Below are 20,663 nucleotides of genomic sequence, written 5' to 3' on the forward strand. Positions count from 1 at the left end.
GAACACATTCAAACTCCTTGCAGACACCGCGCTCTCAGGCAAGGCATTCCAATCATTTACAACTCTGCATGAAAAAAACCTGCCTCTCACTCCCCTACTCACACCATCTTTATACAGTTTCCGGGGATGACCTCTGGTTCTCCCTGATCTTCCACTATTTTCTGTAGAACTTCTCCAGCATTGATCCTATAACAACCCCTTACCAACTTGTAGGTCTCTATCATATCTCCCCTCTTCCTCCTGTCCACCAGACTCTGCAAATTACATCTTCTCAATCTTTCCTCATACTCGACATTCCAGAGGTCAGAAACTACCTTAGTCAGTCGCCTTTGGACGCTTTCCAACATCTCTTCATCCTTCTGAAAACCAGGTGACCAAATCTGGGCACAATAGTCCATGTGTGGCCTAATCAAAGCCTTATACAATGGAACAAGAATCTCCCTACTTCTATACGTCAGTGTGCTCTGCATCATTCCCAGAAGCCTTTTTGTTGTCTTCACAATTTTGGCTATGTGTCCCCTAAATTTCAGATCCTTATCCACTATTGATCAGCTTATCATTCTGGCTGTACCATAATGGTGCTTAAGAATGTGTATCTGAGTTAAAATTGCCTTATATTTTCTTAATTTAATGTTTTTGTGGGAGGAAGTCAAGTATGCAAAATTAATTACCATTAAGTGTTAGTTTAAATTCTTATTGATTTTTGCTTAATTTCTTCAATGTCATTTCTCTCTCTCTCTCGTTTACCATTCCATTAATTCTGATCTTTTTTTTTCCCTTCTTATAGTCCCAAAGAGTTTATTGATTGTGTAGCCCACATTCGTTTACTTTCATGGCTTCTCTTGGGAGCACTAATGCACAGCACCCTCCTACACAACATAGCTAATTTTATATGTCACCCTATACCTTTAGAAGCTAATGGCCATATAGTAGAACACATACAAGTTATTCTAGCTGGCTTTGCTGAGCAATCCAAGGTGAGATTTTCAGAATTCTTTTTTCTTTAAACTTTTTCTGTTTTTTCTTCAATTAAACAGATTGCTCTGTTTATATCTTGTAATCAGTTGTATTACTACGCATTTGTTATAATTATTAATAATAATAATAATAATAAAATATTAACTAGAACTTTGTGTTGTCCATATTTGATATAATGGAATTTGTGTTAATAAAGCATGTTTGCTTTATGAAAAGGCAACTTATGAAGCATAAGATTTACTGACATACATTCTGCTATAAGAAAAAATTTTTGTAAAATAACTCTGGCAGGTATGTTCATAGTAATACATAAAGTCCAGTGCCGGCCGCAGGAGTTTTGAGTGCTTCCGAAGTATGTTTATGAATCAGCATAGGTACCCATCCCATGCTATTAATTTGCACTCTTATCATAAAAGCATTGCTTTAGCTCAAAGATACTGGATTTATCAAAGTTACTAAAAGGAGGTAGTAGTGAAGCCTTTTTCCTATACCACACGTTGAATTTTCATTTCATTATTGATCTAATTACAACTTTCTGCTTCTTTTCTTCTGCTCATGGCAAGTTGAGTTCCTCAAAGACGAATTTTTGCCATGGGACAAGTAGTCTTCGGGCAGATTTAAAATAAATAAATATATATATTTTTTTTTTAATTATCAAAACAAATTGAATAAGTAAGTAAAAATTATTGAAATAAATGGAGGCTTAAAAAACCAACAAGTAGCAGTAGAATGACTAATAAAAGAGGGTGAAGTGAACAACAATATGGTTTTAGTGCTTCTGCCTTCCCCTTGCTGTTTTGTCAGTTTTGAAGTAAACGTGTTATCCACATTTCAATGAATTGCTTGTTGTTTATTGATTTTTATTATTGAAAATGGTTTTCCTCCTTCAACCAAGGCTCAGTATGTTTTCAGAAGTGCTAAGTGATACTTGGACAAAGTGTGTCGTGAGTTAACCTCAGTATTTATATATTTTTCGGAAACATTTTTTAATAATGGAAAAATGGCTTAGAACTACCACTCTGAAAAGAAAAGAAAATGAAACAGGTGATGCTAACCCTAATTGTGATACATGTACTGTAACGGCAAGTAAATCTGATATTATTAAAGTTGAAGAAACAACAGTTCAAAGAAAAAATACGATAGGAAATATAACAGTTCATATTTGGAATTCAGGTTTACTTGGTGTGGAGATGAAAGTGAATAGAAACCTCAATGTGTTTTGTGTTATGAAGTGTTGTCGAACGAGTGTATGAAACCTGCGAAACTCTGACGACATTTAGAAACTAAACATTGTGATGTGAAAAATAAGCCAATTGACTTTTTTTAATGATGCATAGGGATATTAAATCATGGGAAAGATATAGGTTTTGCCATAGGTTCGAATAATAGCAAGGCACTGGAAGCATCCTATCTCTTAAGTTTGCGCATAGCGAAAACAGGGAAACTTCATTCTATCGGGGAAAATTTACTACTTCCAGCTATAAAAGATGTGGTAAAAACTATGTTTGGCAACAACTTACTAAAAGATGTTGATTTAATTCCTCTTTCATATGACACTGTCAGTCACAGTGTCATTTGAAAGAGGTCAAGGAAGTAGCTCCTGATATGAATTGGTTACATTGTTTCATACATAGGGAAATGTTAGCCTCCAAAGGAATGCCACCAGAATTTAAAACTGTGCTATACAACACTGTAAAGCTAGTCAATTTTATTAAGGCTTGACCGTTAAATAACAGGTAATTTTCAGTACTCTGCGATGAAATGGGCAGTGAATATATACAACTTTTGCTTCATTCTGAAATTCGTTGGCTTTCTAGGGGCAAGGTACTAACAAGGTTATTTCAATTAAGCCACGAAGTTTTATTGTTTGTAAATGATAATTCTGATTTTGCATCACTCCTCATTGATGAAGCATGTTATCAACACTATCCTATCTTTCAGACATTTTTTCGAAATTAAATTAACTAAATCTCTCCCTTCAGGGAAATTCTTTAACTGTTCTTGATGCCTGCAACAAAATAAAGGCATTCGAGAAAAAACTGATGTTATGGATTAGTTATGTAAAAGACAGACAATTTGTACCTTTTTAGTGGAAAATTATATTTTTGTTGATTCTGAGTTTCTGGAAAGGATTTGTGACTACCTCAAAACCCTTTAGTGAAAAGTGAATTTTGTGAATTATCTGAAGAAGCATTAAAAGTTGTCATGCAGTTTTCTATGACCTATCTTTATGAGAAAGGATTTTCATTGCTCCTTCAAATAAAAACAGAATACAGAAATCGTCTTAGTGTGTGTGCCAATCTTCGACTGAAGTTTACCAGTATTGAGCCAGATATCCAGCAACTCTGCAAGGGCCGAGAAGCTCAACCATCTCATTAAAGTAAGTAGTAACATAATTATTTATTTGTTTAATAAAAATTAAAACCTTATTCAATAATGATACACTTGTAATCGTTTACTTCTAGTTTAATTAATTATGTTTCCATATGTATTCAAAACATGCTTTTAGATTTATTGTTATAACTGGCACAGTTTTTTCCAAATGTTGGTAATCCCCACATAGGTTTTTAAAAAAATTACATAACTTAATGGTCCGTAGAATTGTTTCAGAGAGTTTACTGGTCCTTGGGCTTAGAAAGGATGAAAAACACCGGTCTAGATCTTCAGTGATCATTGATCCTAGGTAATTGAATTGCTTTACTTGTTCTATATTATTGTTTCTTTTTTTTTTTTTGGATTGCTTCCCTTTTTCTTCCTATTACCATTAGATTTGTTTTACTAAAATTGATTTTCATGTCATATTTGTTACTTGTTTGATGTAGCTTGGTCAGGATATTTTCTAATTTTTCTTGGCTGTCTGTAGTGATAACTATGTTGTCAGCATACTTTAAATGCATTGCATTTCTTCCATTTACTGTGATGCCTTCACACACATCTGTAGTCCTTCGTCTACTACGTGTTTTAGGTACAGGTTGAATAAATATGGTGACAATGGGCAGCCTTGCATAACTCCTTTTTTAATTGCTATTTGATCTGTTTCTATGTTTTTGTATTTCACTATTGCTTGTGTTTCTGAATAGTAATTCTTGGTACAATTTAATAGGTATTTGTCAAACCTCTGTTTTCTAGAATTTTAATGAGTTTTATCGAGTCAAAAGCTTGTTTGAAGTCGATAAAATAGCAGTAGATTTTTTTTTTTTATCTCTCAGAAGATCTGCTAATCTGTTTAATATGAAAATTGCATCTGTTGTGCTTCTATTTCTAAATCCCATTTGCTCTTCTTCCATCTGTTCTTCATAGAAATGTTTAGCTCTGTTTTGAAGAATCCTGATGAATATTTTATAGCAGTGGCTTAGAAGGGTGGCAGGTGTATAGTTAGTGCAGGATCTGTCATCTCCTTTTTTTGTGATGGGTATGATCTGGTCTGTTCCCCATTCTGTTGGTAAATTTCCTTTCTTTAGTATTTTGTTGAATAGCTGCCTTAGTTAATTTATTATGCTTTCTCCCCCTTTTTCTAGAAGTTTTTTTTTAATGTTGTCTATGTGTTCACTGGGCATCTACAGATGCCATATGGTCACTCCGATGCTTGATGATGTTCCACATTAGGCCTCGCCATGTAGTCCTGTTGTTTGCCCTTCTAGCAGCCTCAACTCTCTGAAGATCAGTCACTCCACACATGCCATCCATCCATCTCATTGATGGTCTACCCCTGCCTCTTTTTCCAGGAACTTTACCTTCTATTACTGTTCTGAGAAGTCCTCCTTCCATCCTTTCTATGTGTCCAAAATATTTTAATTTTCTTCTGTCAATATCCTTAAGGAGCCTTAAAGTTCTACTAATCTTTTCTAACACCCATTCATTTGTACACCTTTCAGTGTATGATATCCTCAACAACCTTCTGTAACACCACATCTCAAAAGCAGATATCCGTTTCTTATCTGACTTCTTTAGGTTCAAAGTCTCGCATCCATAAGTTGCTGTTGGAAAAACAACTGCATCCAAAATCCTCAACTTTGTTCCCATGGAGATAGATCCATCCTTCCAGATTTTAGACAGGTCTCTGACTGTTGTTTTAGCCATTCCTAAGCTTTTTCTGACATCTTCTGAACAGCAATTCTTCACATTAATAATGGATCCCAGGTACTCAAACTTGCTGACTTCCTCAATTCTTTCTCCATTAAGATACATTTGTTTCTTAAGAGCTTCTCTGTTTGTTTTTCCTTTGAGAACCATGATCTTTGTCTTGCTAGAATTGAGTTGAAGTTCTCTGTTATTACTGATCTTGTTAACTTTTTCCAGGAACTTTACCTTCTATTACTGTTCTGAGAAGTCCTCCTTCCATCCTTTCTATGTGTCCAAAATATTTTAATTTTCTTCTGTCAAGAATTAGTCCTAATTCTTCCATGTCATTACAAAGGAGTACTGTATCATCAGCGTACCTCAGATTACTGATCAATCTACCTCCTATCGTAATTCCTGTCTTGAGCTCATCCAATACTTCACGCATGATGTCCTCTGCATATATACTAAACAAGTGAGGAGAAAGTAAACATCCTTGCCTAACTCCTTTTCCAACTTGAAGCCAGTCAGTCAATCCAACACCTGTTCTTACTGTGGCTTCTTGCTCCTTATACAAGTTGGCTATCAACCTGATAGTGTGTTGAGGAAAACCCATTCTTTTCATTACTTCCCACAGTTTCACATGCTCAGCACAGTCAAAAGCTTTAGAGTAGTCTAAGAAACACATTACCAGAGGGAGTCTGAATTCTTTATATTTTTCTATGATCTGTCTAAGGCAAAGGATCTGATCTCTGGTGCCCCTACCTTTCCTAAAACCTGCTTGTTCCTCGGGCATCTCTGTCTCAACTTTGGCCTCAATCCTATTTAGCATGATCTTTAATAAAATTTTGCTTGCATGAGATATCAAACTAATAGTTCTATAATTCTTGCATGCCTTCGTATCACCTTTCTTGTGTAGTGGTATGAAAACTGACTTCTTCCAGTCTCTAGGTTGGGCCATGATCTCTAGGCCATGATCCTGTCTCCCATATCCTTGTAATCAATCTATGAAACACTCTTATCCCTCCATCTCCTGTGGCCTTAATTAACTCTGCTGGGATTTCATCTGCACCTGGGGCCTTATTGCTGTTGAGCTGCTTAACTGCTCTTTCAACTTCATGCCTAAGTGGAGAAGGTTCCAAATCAAAATTTTCTTGGTGAGAGGACTCCACATTTTCTTTATCCACTCTGCTGTACAGTTCCTCGCAGTATTCTTTCCATCTGTTTTTGATTTCCAACTCTTCGGTTAGTAATGATCCATTCCTGTCTTTGATGACATTCAATTTAGGCTTCAACTTGTGCTTTAAGTCACGAACTAAATAAAACATCCTTTTATAATTATGCCTTCTCATCTGGAACTCTATTTCTTCACATGTTGTCTATGCCTGGTGTTTTATCATTTTTCATTTGTTTGATTGCTCTATGTATTTCTTCATTTAGGATATCTTTTTCAGAAGTTTCTTCTGTGTTGAAGGCATCTTGATCTATGTTTTCTTCAGCTGCAAATGTTTCTTTAAAATAATTAGTCCATATTTTTTTTATTGTTTCACTGCTACTTGCTATGGTTCCATCTTTTTGCAATATTGAAACTGGGTTGGGTGAGTATGTTCTAGTTATCTCTTTAACTATTTCATAAGTAGTCTTAGAGTCATGATTTTTGTATGCTTCTTCACACATTTCTGCTTATTCTTCTAAATATGAGATTTTTGTTAATCTGCATTTTTTTTTCTATTTCTTTTTTCAAATTTTTATATAATATTCTATTTTCTTCATTATCTTCTTTTGAGAGGTTAATTTTAGATAGCTCAGATGTTTTGTTACTGTTTCTTTAATAATTTCTTTACCTTTTCGCAAAACTCCGAGACTGTATCTGAAGCAAGATTATTTAATTTTTCTTTCAGTGTTCTCTGATAGTTAGATCTGGTCAAGCTATCATTGAGTTATCTATCATCTTTTGTTTTTGGTGTTTATTCTCTTTCTTTTGAAACTGATTTTTAGTTTGGCTGATAGTTCATGGTCTGTATCCATGTCAATCTTTTTTTTAATATTTTGACATTTTGAACAAATGTTTCCATTTCTTATTAACGATTATATAGTCTATACAGTTTTTGATTTCATTGTTTTGTGAATGGTGATGTCCTGGTGTATTTCTGTTGTGGCCTGTGGTAGATTGTGATTAACAGTTGATTTATTTTGCAAAAATTAATCAAGTCCTCTCCTCTCTCATTCATCTCATCGTTTTTACAACTTTAGGGTAAGTAATACATACTCCTGCAACTAAAGCTCTTGCTATTCTAGAAAATGTCATGCTAAGTGCAGTTTTCGAATTTTTCTTTTTTAATTAACTATAAATTGATAACAAATGCTCTTCCCATACCACTAGATTAAACAAGGAAAAATATTTTTCCTATATTGCTTTCAGTTTTGCTTAGTATCGTAGGCAACTCTTTTATCATTAAAACGTTACGTATACCATGTTTTAATGAATGTTGCAATTGGTGTCTCTGAGTGTGTTTATATTCTAGTTTGAGCATTTGTATTAAGACTTTGAATACCATCTTCTTCTTCTTCTTCTTCTATACTGTCTTGAAATTTGCAGCCTTCTGTCTTCAAAGCTAAATAATTATAATCTGTCTTCAAAGCTAAATAATTATAACTTGATTAAACATGTCTTCATTGAAATCAATTTCAAATACTGGATTTTCTCATTGTGCCTGTTGAATATGTTTTGTAATGCTGTTTTAATAAAACTTCTGTGTTCTTTGGATTAGAAAGGTTATAGCTAGAGTAACATCATAAACAGTCATCTAATTTTTGCTATCTATCATACTTCCCTTATCATTGTTATTCAGGACATCCATGAAGTCCCAAACTCCTCGTGAGATGCCCATCTTAAAAAACACAAAGTCTGTCATACCACTCCTTGTAACTCATTCATTTTCTGCACTCTCACCAGCCTCTCAAGCAGTGCATTCCATGATCTACCCACGCCTCATAAAAAAAATCACTTCACACCATCTTACTCACCACTTCCTTTGGCAACTGCCAGGGATGACCTCTTGTCCTTGTCCCTTCCCCTTATTTACGATATGAAAAAAAGTTTCCAAATGTCAGTCCAGTAAATATCTCTCAATAGCTTAAATGTCTCAGCTGTATCATCCTTTTGTCTTCTACCCATGAAATTTTCCAGTTTGAATGTCCTCATTCTATCCTCATAACCAACAGCATATGCTCCTGATATCATTTTTCTTATTTTACTTCTATACTTGTTCTGAGATTACTTCATCACTCATTTCATATCTGGGCAACCAGATCTAAGCACAATTATTGAGATGTAGTCTGATCAGGAATTTATACAATGGAACCACTATATTTTTATTCTGCTAATCAATGTCCTTTTCAGTATTGCTACAACCTCTAAGTTGCCTTCATCCCTTTCCAGCATGTCCCCTAAACTTCAAATTTCTTTTGACCATTATCTCAAGATCCTCTGCCTTCTCCACTTCCTCCAGTATAGTTCCATCAGTAGAGTATACAGTCTCCCATCAGTGGATTCCACATTTCGGAACCTTATGTTTATTTGCATTAAACTGATGTTCTATAGCATAATTGGAAGAGTGATTGGACATTGTGCCCTTTGATTTGAAAAGAACCAAGTTCGATTCTCATCATGAGTAGAGGAATCTTTATATGGGCTTTTTCAATTGAAGGTGAATTAGCCAATCTCAAACAGAGGTAGCAGAGTTTTCTCTCCCATAAACTTGGACTTTTCATCCCACATACAGGCAAATTAGCCCATGAGAACACACAATTTACAGGCAATATATATTAGTGGTGGTGATGGTAAGCAGTAGATGGTATTCTGTACTAATGGTAGAATTGCCATGTGGTTGGAGGATTAAGTAAGGCAGACAGTGAGTTGTAGTGGAGCAGTGTGCTCTCCCATGATGAGTCTTCAGACTCCTTGGAGGTGTCATATAATAATAATCTGTCCAGGTTATTCAGATCCTCCCAAAGGACTATGCCAATAATGTTGCCTTCACAAGGATGAAATACCCTGATAAACTGCTCACTTCATACCTCAACTATATTATATGCATCAATTTCCAATTACTAAGATTTTTCTTGGCTTAATTGGCTAATTTCTGCTCATAATACTGCACTTTTGCTGTCTTTACCAACTGAAACACTGTCTTGGGCTGGGCTGCTCTTCATATTCTTCATCCTACTGATTATTATCAACATTCATCTTTTGTCACTCTCTTCTTCCAGATTTCATGCTTTAGTCATTAATTTTAGTCCTACTTATTTAGCCTTTTCACCTTTGGAATACACTTGAGCATTGCTACTGTTAAATAGCTCTTGATCAGTGTCCAAGTAGCATGTGTCTCCTTTCCTATGAACTCCTCTTTCATTCTGTAGTTCCAGTTGTTTCGTGAGCTTTTCATAATTGCTAGCCATGTCATTCCATATACACACATAGCTTCTTCATAGAAGTTCTCGTATGACAGGCTGCAACTCAGGTGATCACTTATGATGATGTAATCAGATTTAAGACTCACTGCTTGTGTGAGAGGCTTAAATTACATATTACCTAAGACATTTATCCTACAAGAACTCAAATTCATTCTTGTTATTCTCTGACATTATCTCTTCATTCCACTCATAATGATCACCCTTCTATTTAGATCTGTAGATCCAGAAATGAGTTGTTGTGTTTGTATACCAATGCTAGAAGTATAAGAAACAAGGCGGATGAAATGGTTGCACTAATTGCGTCTGTGCACCCAGAGATTGTCGGAATAAGTGAGACATGGTTAGATGAGGATGACATCCTGACAGGAATAGAGATGGAAAGGTATGATGTGTTTCGTGAGGATAGAAGGGGTAAAAAGGGAGGGGGAGTGCTATTGATGATAGAGAAAGAGTTATGTCCATACAAGGTAGAGATGGAAGGGGGAAATGGGGCCAGTGGTTTTGAGGCAGTATGGTGTGAGATAGAGGTGAATAGATTCAAATACTTGGTGGGATGTTGTTATAGACCTGGTAATGTGGATGGTGGTGATAGTGAAATGTATAGTCAAATAAGCCAAGCAAATAAGAAAAGGATGATCATTATGGGTGATTTTAATTATGGCAATATAGATTGGAATGAAGAGATAGCAACTGGAAGTAAAGAAAATGAGTTTCTTGAGTTTTTGAGGGATAACTACCTCAGACAGTATGTAACAGAGGGCACAAGAGGATTAAGGGTCTTGGATTTGGTCATCTCATCGGAGGATGTAATTATCAATGAGGTATCAAATCATCCACCAATTGGCGAAAGTGACCATGAGGTGATTACTTGGGTGGTTGCCAGCAGTGCAAGGACCCCTGTGAAAAAAGGGTATATGTGGAACTACAAGGGGGGTGATTATGAAGAGCTCAGGAGACAGCTTGCAGGTGTAGCATGGAATGAGGAGTTAGCTGGAAAAGAGATCAATGCAGCTTGGGGGATTTTCAAAAAATATTTAGTGGATGCAATGTCTAAATGTATACCACGGGTGAGAAGGTTAAATAAGTTAGGTGTGAGATGGATGAATAAAGAGATTAAGCATGCAATACAGAGAAAAAGGGCATTGTGGAGGCAGCATAAGAGAAGTGGAAGTAACCAATTTCATGAGTTCTACAAAGACCAGGCAAGGAGAGTGACTTGGTTGGTGAGAGTAGCTAAAGAGAGGTATGAACAGCAGTTAGCTAATGAAGCTAAAAAGAATCCTAGGGAGTTCTTTCGATATGTAGCCAGCAAAAGAAAGAATGATTATGGAAGGATGACATTGATTGGAGGAAATGGTATAAAGACAGCTGTTGCAGAATGTGTGGTGGAGATACTTAATGAGCAGTTCATAAAGATCTTTCAATCTTGTGAATGTGACTTCATGGAGAGATTAAGAGCAGTTGATGATGGGGAGGAGAGACTGACTGTAAGTGAGCAAGAGGTGTTTGGGGAGTTGAGTAAACTAGATGTAAATAAGGCTGTGGGACTTGATAATATATCACCGCGTATTCTGAAGGAATGTGCCAGAGAGTTGACACCTGCCTTGACATATTTTTTTAATACGAGTCTTGCACTTGGTCAAGTCCCTAAAGAGTGGAAGGAGGGCAAGATTGTGCCACTTCATAAAGGAGGTGATCGAACTCAAGCATCAAACTATAGGCCTATCTGTGTGTCAGGTGTTGTGGTTAAGTTGTTGGAGAAGCTTGTGAGAACTAGGATCCAGAGTTGGGTTGACAACAATGGTATAATCTTTGATGGACAGCATGGATTTGCTAAAGGGAGGTCGTGTTTTAGTAATCTACTTACTTATTACAATAAAGTGACTGCTTCCTTGGACAGAGGAGAAGGATACACAGTAATATACTTGGATTTCGCAAAAGCTTTTGATAGAGTGCCTCATGATAAGTTGACAGTCAAACTAGAGCAGATGGGGTTGGATATTAGATTAGTGCATTGGATTGGAGACTGGCTATCTGATAGGTATCAACAAGTTGTGTATGGGGGTGCAATATCCAGGAAAAGGAAAGTCACTAGTGGAGTGCCTCAGGGATCTGTTTTAGGGCCATTACTATTTAACTTGTATATTAATGATATTGGCGAAGATTTGGATGGAGATATTCAGTTGTTTGCAGATGATGCAAAGTTGGGACGAACCATAAAGAGTAGTGAAGATGTTGTGGCCTTGCAAGAAGACTTGAATAAATTGAGTGATTGGGCAAGCAAATGGGGATGTGAGTTCAATGTTGCAAAATGTAAGGTTTTAAAATTTGGAAAACAAAGATGGGATGCAGAATTTATGCTTGGTGAAAATATATTGTTGGAAGTAGAGGAAATAAGAGATCTGGGAGTGATAGTGGATAAGGATCTAAAATTTAGGGGTCACATCGCCAAAATTGTGAAGACAACACAAAGACTTCTGGGAATGATGAGGAGGACACTGACATGTAGAAGTAGGGAGATTCTTGTTCCATTGTATAAGGCTTTGATTAGGCCACACATGGACTATTGTGCCCAGATTTGGTCACCTGGTTTTCAGAAGGATGAAGAGATGTTGGAAAGGGTCCAAAGGCGACTGACTAAGGTAGTTTCTGACCTCTGGAATGTCGAGTATGAGGAAAGATTGAAAAGATGTAATTTGCAGAGACTAGTGGAGAGAAGGAAGAGGGGAGATATGATAGAGACCTACAAGTTGGTAAGGGGTTGCTATAGGATCAATGGTGGAGAAGTTCTACAGCGAATAGTGGGAGATCAGGGGAGAACCAGAGGTCATCCCTGGAAACTGTATAAAGAGGGTGTGAGTAGGGGAGTGAGAGGCAGGTTTTTTTCGTGCAGAGTTGTGAATGATTGGAATGCCTTGCCTGAGAGTGTAGAGTCTGCAGGGAGTTTGAATGTGTTTAAGACCCGGTATGATGAGATGTGTGTGAGATAAAAGGACCTCCTAGATGAGTCTTTGACTCCATGAGGTCTTGTTTAATAATAATAATAATAATAATAATAATAATATTTCACTTAATTAGTTTTCCTCTACATTTCTTTGTTTTTCACTCTTCACATTCCTATCAACCTCTACCTCACACCATACTGCTTCGAAACCATTACCACTATTTTTCCCTTCTCAACCTTGTGTCGATATATAATTGCTCAGCTATCATAATCGAGTGAGTGGTATCAGTGGAACTAGCTGTAGATCCAGAAATGAGTTGTTGTGTTTGTATACCAATGCTAGAAGTATAAGAAACAAGGCGGATGAAATGGTTGCACTAATTGCATCTGTGCACCCAGAGATTATCGGAATAAGTGAGACATGGTTAGATGAGGATGACATCCTGACAGGAATAGAGATGGAAAGGTATGATGTGTTTTGTGAGGATAGAAGGGGTAAAAAGGGAGGGGGGAGTGCTATTGATGATAGAGAAAGAGTTATGTCCATACAAGGTAGAGATGCAAGAGGGAAATGGGGCCAGTGGTTTTGAGGCAGTATGGTACGAGATAGAGGTAAATAGAATCAAATACTTGGTGGGATGTTGTTATAGACCTGGTAATGTAGATGATGGTGATAGTGAAATGTATAGTCAAATAAGCCAAGCAAATAAGAAAAGGGTGATCATTATGGGTGATTTTAATTATGGCAATATAGACTGGAATGAAGAGATAGCAACTGGAAGTAAAGAAAATGAGTTTCTTGAATTTTTGAGGGATAACTACCTCAGACAGTATGTAACAGAGGGCACAAGAGGATTAAGGGTCTTGGATTTGGTCATCTCATCAGAGGATGTAATTATCAATGAGGTATCAAATCATCCACCAATTGATGAAAGTGACCATGAGGTGATTACTTGGGTGGTTGCCAGCAGTGCAAGGACCCCTGTGAAAAAAGGGTATATGTGGAACTACAAGGGGGGAGATTATGAAGAGCTCAGGAGACAGCTTGCAGGTGTAGCATGGAATGAGGAGTTAGCTGGAAAAGAGATCAATGCAGCTTGGGGGATTTTCAAAAAATATTTAGTAGATGCAATGTCTAAATGTATACCATGGGTGAGAAGGTTAAATAAGGTAGGTGTGAGATGGATGAATAAAGAGATTAAGCATGCAATACAGAGAAAAAGGGCATTGTGGAGGCAGCATAAGAGAAGTGGAAGTAACCAATTTCATGAGGTCTACAAAGACCAGGCAAGGAGGGTGACTTGGTTGGTGAGAGTAGCTAAGGAGAGGTATGAACAGCAGTTAGATAATGAAGCTAAAAAGAATCCTAGGGAGTTCTTTCGATATGTAGCCAGCAAAAGAAAGAATGATTATGGAAGGATGACATTGATTGGAGGAAATGGTATAAAGACAGCTGTTGCAGAATGTGTGGTGGAGATACTTAATGAGCAGTTCATAAAGATCTTTCAATCTTGTGAATGTGACTTCATGGAGAGATTAAGAGCAGTTGATGATGGGGAGGAGAGACTGACTGTAAGCGAGCAAGAGTTGTTTGGGGAGTTGAGTAAACTAGATGTAAATAAGGCTGTGGGACTTAATAATATATCACCGCGTATTCTGAAGGAATGTGCCAGAGAGTTTACACCTGCCTTGACATATTTTTTTAATACGAGTCTTGCACTCGGTCAAGTCCCTAAAGAGTGGAAGGAGGGCAAGATTGTGCCACTTCATAAAGGAGGTGATCGAACTCAAGCATCAAACTATAGGCCTATCTGTGTGTCAGGTGTTGTGGTTAAGTTGTTGGAGAAGCTTGTGAGAACTAGGATCCAGAGTTTGGTTGACAGCAATGGTATAATCTTTGATGGACAGCATGGATTTGCTAAAGGGAGGTCGTGTTTTAGTAATCTACTTACTTATTACAATAAAGTGACTGCTTCCTTGGACAGAGGAGAAGGATACACAGTAATATACCTGGATTTTGCAAAAGCTTTTGATAGAGTACCTCATGATAAGTTGACAGTCAAACTAGAGCAGATGGGGTTGGATATTAGATTAGTGCATTGGATTGGAGACTGGCTATCTGATAGGTATCAACAAGTTGTGTATGGGTGAGCAATAGCCAGGAAAAGGAAAGTCACTAGTGGAGTGCCTCAGGGGTCTGTTTTAGGGCCATTACTATTTAACTTATATATTAATGATATTAGCGAAGATTTGGATGGAGATATTCAGTTGTTTGCAGATGATGCAAAGTTGGGACAAACCATAAACAGTAGGGAAGATGTTGTGGCCTTGCAAGAAGACTTTAATAAATTGAGTGATTGGGCAAGAAAATGGGGATGTGAGTTCAATGTTGCAAAATGTAAGGTTTTAAAATTTGGAAAACAAAGATGGGATGCAGAATTTATGCTTGGTGAGAATATATTGTTGGAAGTAGAGGAAATAAGAGATCTGGGGTTGATAGTGGATAAGGATCTAAAATTTAGGGGACACATCGCCAAAATTGTGAAGACAACACAAAGACTTCTGGGAATGATGCGGAGGACACTGACGTGTAGAAGTAGGGAGATTCTTGTTCCATTGTATAAGGCTTTGATTAGGCCACACATGAACTATTGTGCCCAGATTTGGTCACCTGGTTTTCAGAAGGATGAAGAGATGTTGGAAAGGGTCCAAAGGCGACTGACTAAGGTAGTTTCTGACCTCTGTAATGTCGAGTATGAGGAATGATTGAAAAGATGTAATTTGCAGAGTCTAGTGGAGAGAAGGAAGAGGGGAGATATGATAGAGACCTACAAGTTGGTAAGGGGTTGTTATAGGATCAATGGTGGGGAAGTTCTACAGAGAATAGTGGGAGATCAGGGGAGAACCAGAGGTCATCCCTGGAAACTGTATAAAGAGGGTGTGAGTAGGGGAGTGAGAGGCAGGTTTTTTTCGTGCAGAGTTGTGAGTGATTGGAATGCCTTGCCTGAGAGTGTAGAGTCTGCAAGGAGTTTGAATGTGTCTAAGGCGCTGTATGATGAGATGTGTGTGAGATAAAAGGATCTCCTAGATGAGTCTTTGACTCCATGAGGTCTTGTTTAATAATAATAATTAATAATAATAATAATAATATTTCACTTAATTAGTTTTCCTCTACATTTCTTTGTTTTTCACTCTTCACATTCCTATCAACCTCTACCTCACACCATACTGCTTCGAAACCATTACCACTATTTTTCCCTTCTCAACCTTGTGTCGATATATAATTGCTCAGCTATCATAATCGAGTGAGTGGTATCAGTGGAACTAGCTGTAGATCCAGAAATGAGTTGTTGTGTTTGTATACCAATGCTAGAAGTATAAGAAACAAGGCGGATGAAATGGTTGCACTAATTGCATCTGTGCACCCAGAGATTATCGGAATAAGTGAGACATGGTTAGATGAGGATGACATCCTGACAGGAATAGAGATGGAAAGGTATGATGTGTTTTGTGAGGATAGAAGGGGTAAAAAGGGAGGGGGGAGTGCTATTGATGATAGAGAAAGAGTTATGTCCATACAAGGTAGAGATGCAAGAGGGAAATGGGGCCAGTGGTTTTGAGGCAGTATGGTACGAGATAGAGGTAAATAGAATCAAATACTTGGTGGGATGTTGTTATAGACCTGGTAATGTAGATGATGGTGATAGTGAAATGTATAGTCAAATAAGCCAAGCAAATAAGAAAAGGGTGATCATTATGGGTGATTTTAATTATGGCAATATAGACTGGAATGAAGAGATAGCAACTGGAAGTAAAGAAAATGAGTTTCTTGAATTTTTGAGGGATAACTACCTCAGACAGTATGTAACAGAGGGCACAAGAGGATTAAGGGTCTTGGATTTGGTCATCTCATCAGAGGATGTAATTATCAATGAGGTATCAAATCATCCACCAATTGATGAAAGTGACCATGAGGTGATTACTTGGGTGGTTGCCAGCAGTGCAAGGACCCCTGTGAAAAAAGGGTATATGTGGAACTACAAGGGGGGAGATTATGAAGAGCTCAGGAGACAGCTTGCAGGTGTAGCATGGAATGAGGAGTTAGCTGGAAAAGAGATCAATGCAGCTTGGGGGATTTTCAAAAAATATTTAGTAGATGCAATGTCTAAATGTATACCATGGGTGAGAAGGTTAAATAAGGTAGGTGTGAGATGGATGAATAAAGAGATTAAGCATGCAATACAGAGAAAAAGGGCATTGTGGAGGCAGCATAAGAGAAGTGGAAGTAACCAATTTCATGAGGTCTACAAAGACCAGGCAAGGAGGGTGACTTGGTTGGTGAGAGTAGCTAAGGAGAGGTATGAACAGCAGTTAGATAATGAAGCTAAAAAGAATCCTAGGGAGTTCTTTCGATATGTAGCCAGCAAAAGAAAGAATGATTATGGAAGGATGACATTGATTGGAGGAAATGGTATAAAGACAGCTGTTGCAGAATGTGTGGTGGAGATACTTAATGAGCAGTTCATAAAGATCTTTCAATCTTGTGAATGTGACTTCATGGAGAGATTAAGAGCAGTTGATGATGGGGAGGAGAGACTGACTGTAAGCGAGCAAGAGTTGTTTGGGGAGTTGAGTAAACTAGATGTAAATAAGGCTGTGGGACTTAATAATATATCACCGCGTATTCTGAAGGAATGTGCCAGAGAGTTTACACCTGCCTTGACATATTTTTTTAATACGAGTCTTGCACTCGGTCAAGTCCCTAAAGAGTGGAAGGAGGGCAAGATTGTGCCACTTCATAAAGGAGGTGATCGAACTCAAGCATCAAACTATAGGCCTATCTGTGTGTCAGGTGTTGTGGTTAAGTTGTTGGAGAAGCTTGTGAGAACTAGGATCCAGAGTTTGGTTGACAGCAATGGTATAATCTTTGATGGACAGCATGGATTTGCTAAAGGGAGGTCGTGTTTTAGTAATCTACTTACTTATTACAATAAAGTGACTGCTTCCTTGGACAGAGGAGAAGGATACACAGTAATATACCTGGATTTTGCAAAAGCTTTTGATAGAGTACCTCATGATAAGTTGACAGTCAAACTAGAGCAGATGGGGTTGGATATTAGATTAGTGCATTGGATTGGAGACTGGCTATCTGATAGGTATCAACAAGTTGTGTATGGATGAGCAATAGCCAGGAAAAGGAAAGTCACTAGTGGAGTGCCTCAGGGGTCTGTTTTAGGGCCATTACTATTTAACTTATATATTAATGATATTAGCGAAGATTTGGATGGAGATATTCAGTTGTTTGCAGATGATGCAAAGTTGGGACAAACCATAAAGAGTAGGGAAGATGTTGTGGCCTTGCAAGAAGACTTTAATAAATTGAGTGATTGGGCAAGAAAATGGGGATGTGAGTTCAATGTTGCAAAATGTAAGGTTTTAAAATTTGGAAAACAAAGATGGGATGCAGAATTTATGCTTGGTGAGAATATATTGTTGGAAGTAGAGGAAATAAGAGATCTGGGGTTGATAGTGGATAAGGATCTAAAATTTAGGGGACACATCGCCAAAATTGTGAAGACAACACAAAGACTTCTGGGAATGATGCGGAGGACACTGACGTGTAGAAGTAGGGAGATTCTTGTTCCATTGTATAAGGCTTTGATTAGGCCACACATGAACTATTGTGCCCAGATTTGGTCACCTGGTTTTCAGAAGGATGAAGAGATGTTGGAAAGGGTCCAAAGGCGACTGACTAAGGTAGTTTCTGACCTCTGTAATGTCGAGTATGAGGAATGATTGAAAAGATGTAATTTGCAGAGTCTAGTGGAGAGAAGGAAGAGGGGAGATATGATAGAGACCTACAAGTTGGTAAGGGGTTGTTATAGGATCAATGGTGGGGAAGTTCTACAGAGAATAGTGGGAGATCAGGGGAGAACCAGAGGTCATCCCTGGAAACTGTATAAAGAGGGTGTGAGTAGGGGAGTGAGAGGCAGGTTTTTTTCGTGCAGAGTTGTGAGTGATTGGAATGCCTTGCCTGAGAGTGTAGAGTCTGCAAGGAGTTTGAATGTGTCTAAGGCGCTGTATGATGAGATGTGTGTGAGATAAAAGGATCTCCTAGATGAGTCTTTGACTCCATGAGGTCTTGTTTAATAATAATAATTAATAATAATAATAAGCAGCACTCTTCTCTCTCTCTCTTCCTATCCTCATGAAAAACATCATTTTTATTTTCTTTCATTCCAATTCCTGTTAGGATATCAATTCATTTTTTTCTAACCATATTTCACTTATTCCAACTATTTTAAGGGAAATGAATTGAATTTAAAAAATAAAAATAAATAAAAACATCTTCCTTATTTTTTATATGTATTTAATGGATATAACAAAACCACAATATTCAGAACTGCTCAGAAGCAAGCATGCATAATAGCATTGAATTATATAGAACAACCCATTTTTTATCAGTATCTTTTTCCTGGTAATTTTTGATCTTTTAATAATTCTTGATAATCTGGCAATAGTTTTCACCTTCTGTTGTTCTATAAAAGCCAGATGATGGCTTTTATAGAAAGGATCTGGAATCCTATTGCTTGTGATTTTGTTGATGTTATTTGATCTGATTGTTTTTGAAATATTATTAAAATATGAGTACTTGTTACATTTTTATTTTATTTATTTTTATTTAATTTTATTTTTTTTTTGACCATTTAATGAATACATCCAGCACCTACTTTGGCTATATATTTGGCATTTAGTGATAACATTTATGAATATATATTTAATTTTTGCTTGAAAAACTTGTGTCAGAAAGAACTCCAGAAAGATAAGTGCTGTTTTGAATAATAATTGGAAGTGTAATGAATTTTAGGATTTTATTATTATTATTATTATACAGTAGTCTCCATGGAGTCTGGAGACTCATCGTTGGAGACCAAACTGACTATTTTACACACAAACCTATATTACTTCTTAAACTCATTTACTATAAGAGAACTCACCACTAATTCTGGCAATCCATTCCACTCATTTGACACTTTCCACACACAAAATCTAATATGCACATCCCACTAATCATACAACTGTCACAGATACTTCTGTGAATATTTGTCATATATTAAAAAATTTCTTTTGAATAAATTTTATAAATTCCCTTCAATATCTTAAAAATTTCTATCATTTCCATCTTTTCTGCCTATTAACTAAAACTATGTAACCTACACACCTTCGCTCTATCCTTATAGGAAGCAATCTACAGACCTACACCAGCTTAGGCACTTGTCTCTGAATTTTCTCTACCACCATCTGGTCTCCCAGAAATGCAGTGACCAAATCTGTGCATAGTAGTCAAGATGTGGCTTAATCACAGCCTAATAAAGAGGGATAATAAGTTCCCTGTCTTTACTTATTAGCATGTTTTTCAACATCCAAGTAATCCTTTGAGCTATTTTACCAACTTTTGCAATATGCCCTCTGAACTTCAACACTCTGTCCACCATTATTCCAAAGTCCCTAGCCTCATAAATTTCCTGTAATCTAGTACCATCAATATGATACACATATGCAAACCTTTTCAACCCAAGTGCATAATCTTACATTTTGCAACCACTTTAATTCCCCCACAATGTCAATTTATTTAAATGAACCTGCAGAATATCTACATAACCTTTACCAACTGTTGCTCTCCCAAGTTTTGCAGCATCATCAGCAAACAAATAAATATTCTCCATCTTAAATCTTTCCCTATAACACACTGATATACAAATTAAAGAGTAGTGATCATAGTACAGAACCCTGAGGTGCTTCACTAGTCACCCTCATTGTCTTAGATTCCACTCCACCATACAGTACACTTTCTGGTGTCTGCATGTCAGCCCCCTGCCAACCCCATTATTTTTTTTTCTTTTGAGACAAATTATAGACACTACAACCATATTAGAAATAATTACAGGTAACCCTCGTATAATGTGGATGTTAGGTTCCACAAAAATGCCGCGTTATGCGAGACTCAGATCACATAGAAAAAGTAGGGTTAGGTTCCGAAATTTTTTTTTTTTTAAGATTATATAAACAATGACATATCCAACAAAAAAAATATTTTTATTTAATTCAGGTAATTCATGTAAGTTAAGAAAACATATAAACTATGAAACAAATACATAGTATAAAATTGTAAAAAATTACGAATTGTACGTAAACTTCATTGCAC

General features: G+C 37.0%; 1 protein-coding gene across 1 annotated transcript in view; it reads left to right on the forward strand.

Annotated features, from left to right (window-relative positions):
- unc79 (UNC-79 domain-containing protein) overlaps positions 1 to 20,663 on the forward strand; it is a 1,277,183-nt gene that overhangs the window by 1,081,026 nt on the left and 175,494 nt on the right. Inside the window, exon 50 of the mRNA XM_090395893.1 lies at positions 788 to 977. Within this exon, the coding sequence (XP_090252019.1) occupies positions 788 to 977 (190 nt within the window). The remainder of the gene's footprint in view (positions 1 to 787; positions 978 to 20,663) is intronic.

The sequence above is a fragment of the Typopeltis vanoorti genome, chromosome 1, assembly GCF_054136105.1.
Source record: "Typopeltis vanoorti isolate ZY-2024b chromosome 1, IOZ_Tvanoo_1.0, whole genome shotgun sequence".
In the NCBI taxonomy this organism is placed as follows: domain Eukaryota; kingdom Metazoa; phylum Arthropoda; class Arachnida; order Uropygi; family Thelyphonidae; genus Typopeltis; species Typopeltis vanoorti.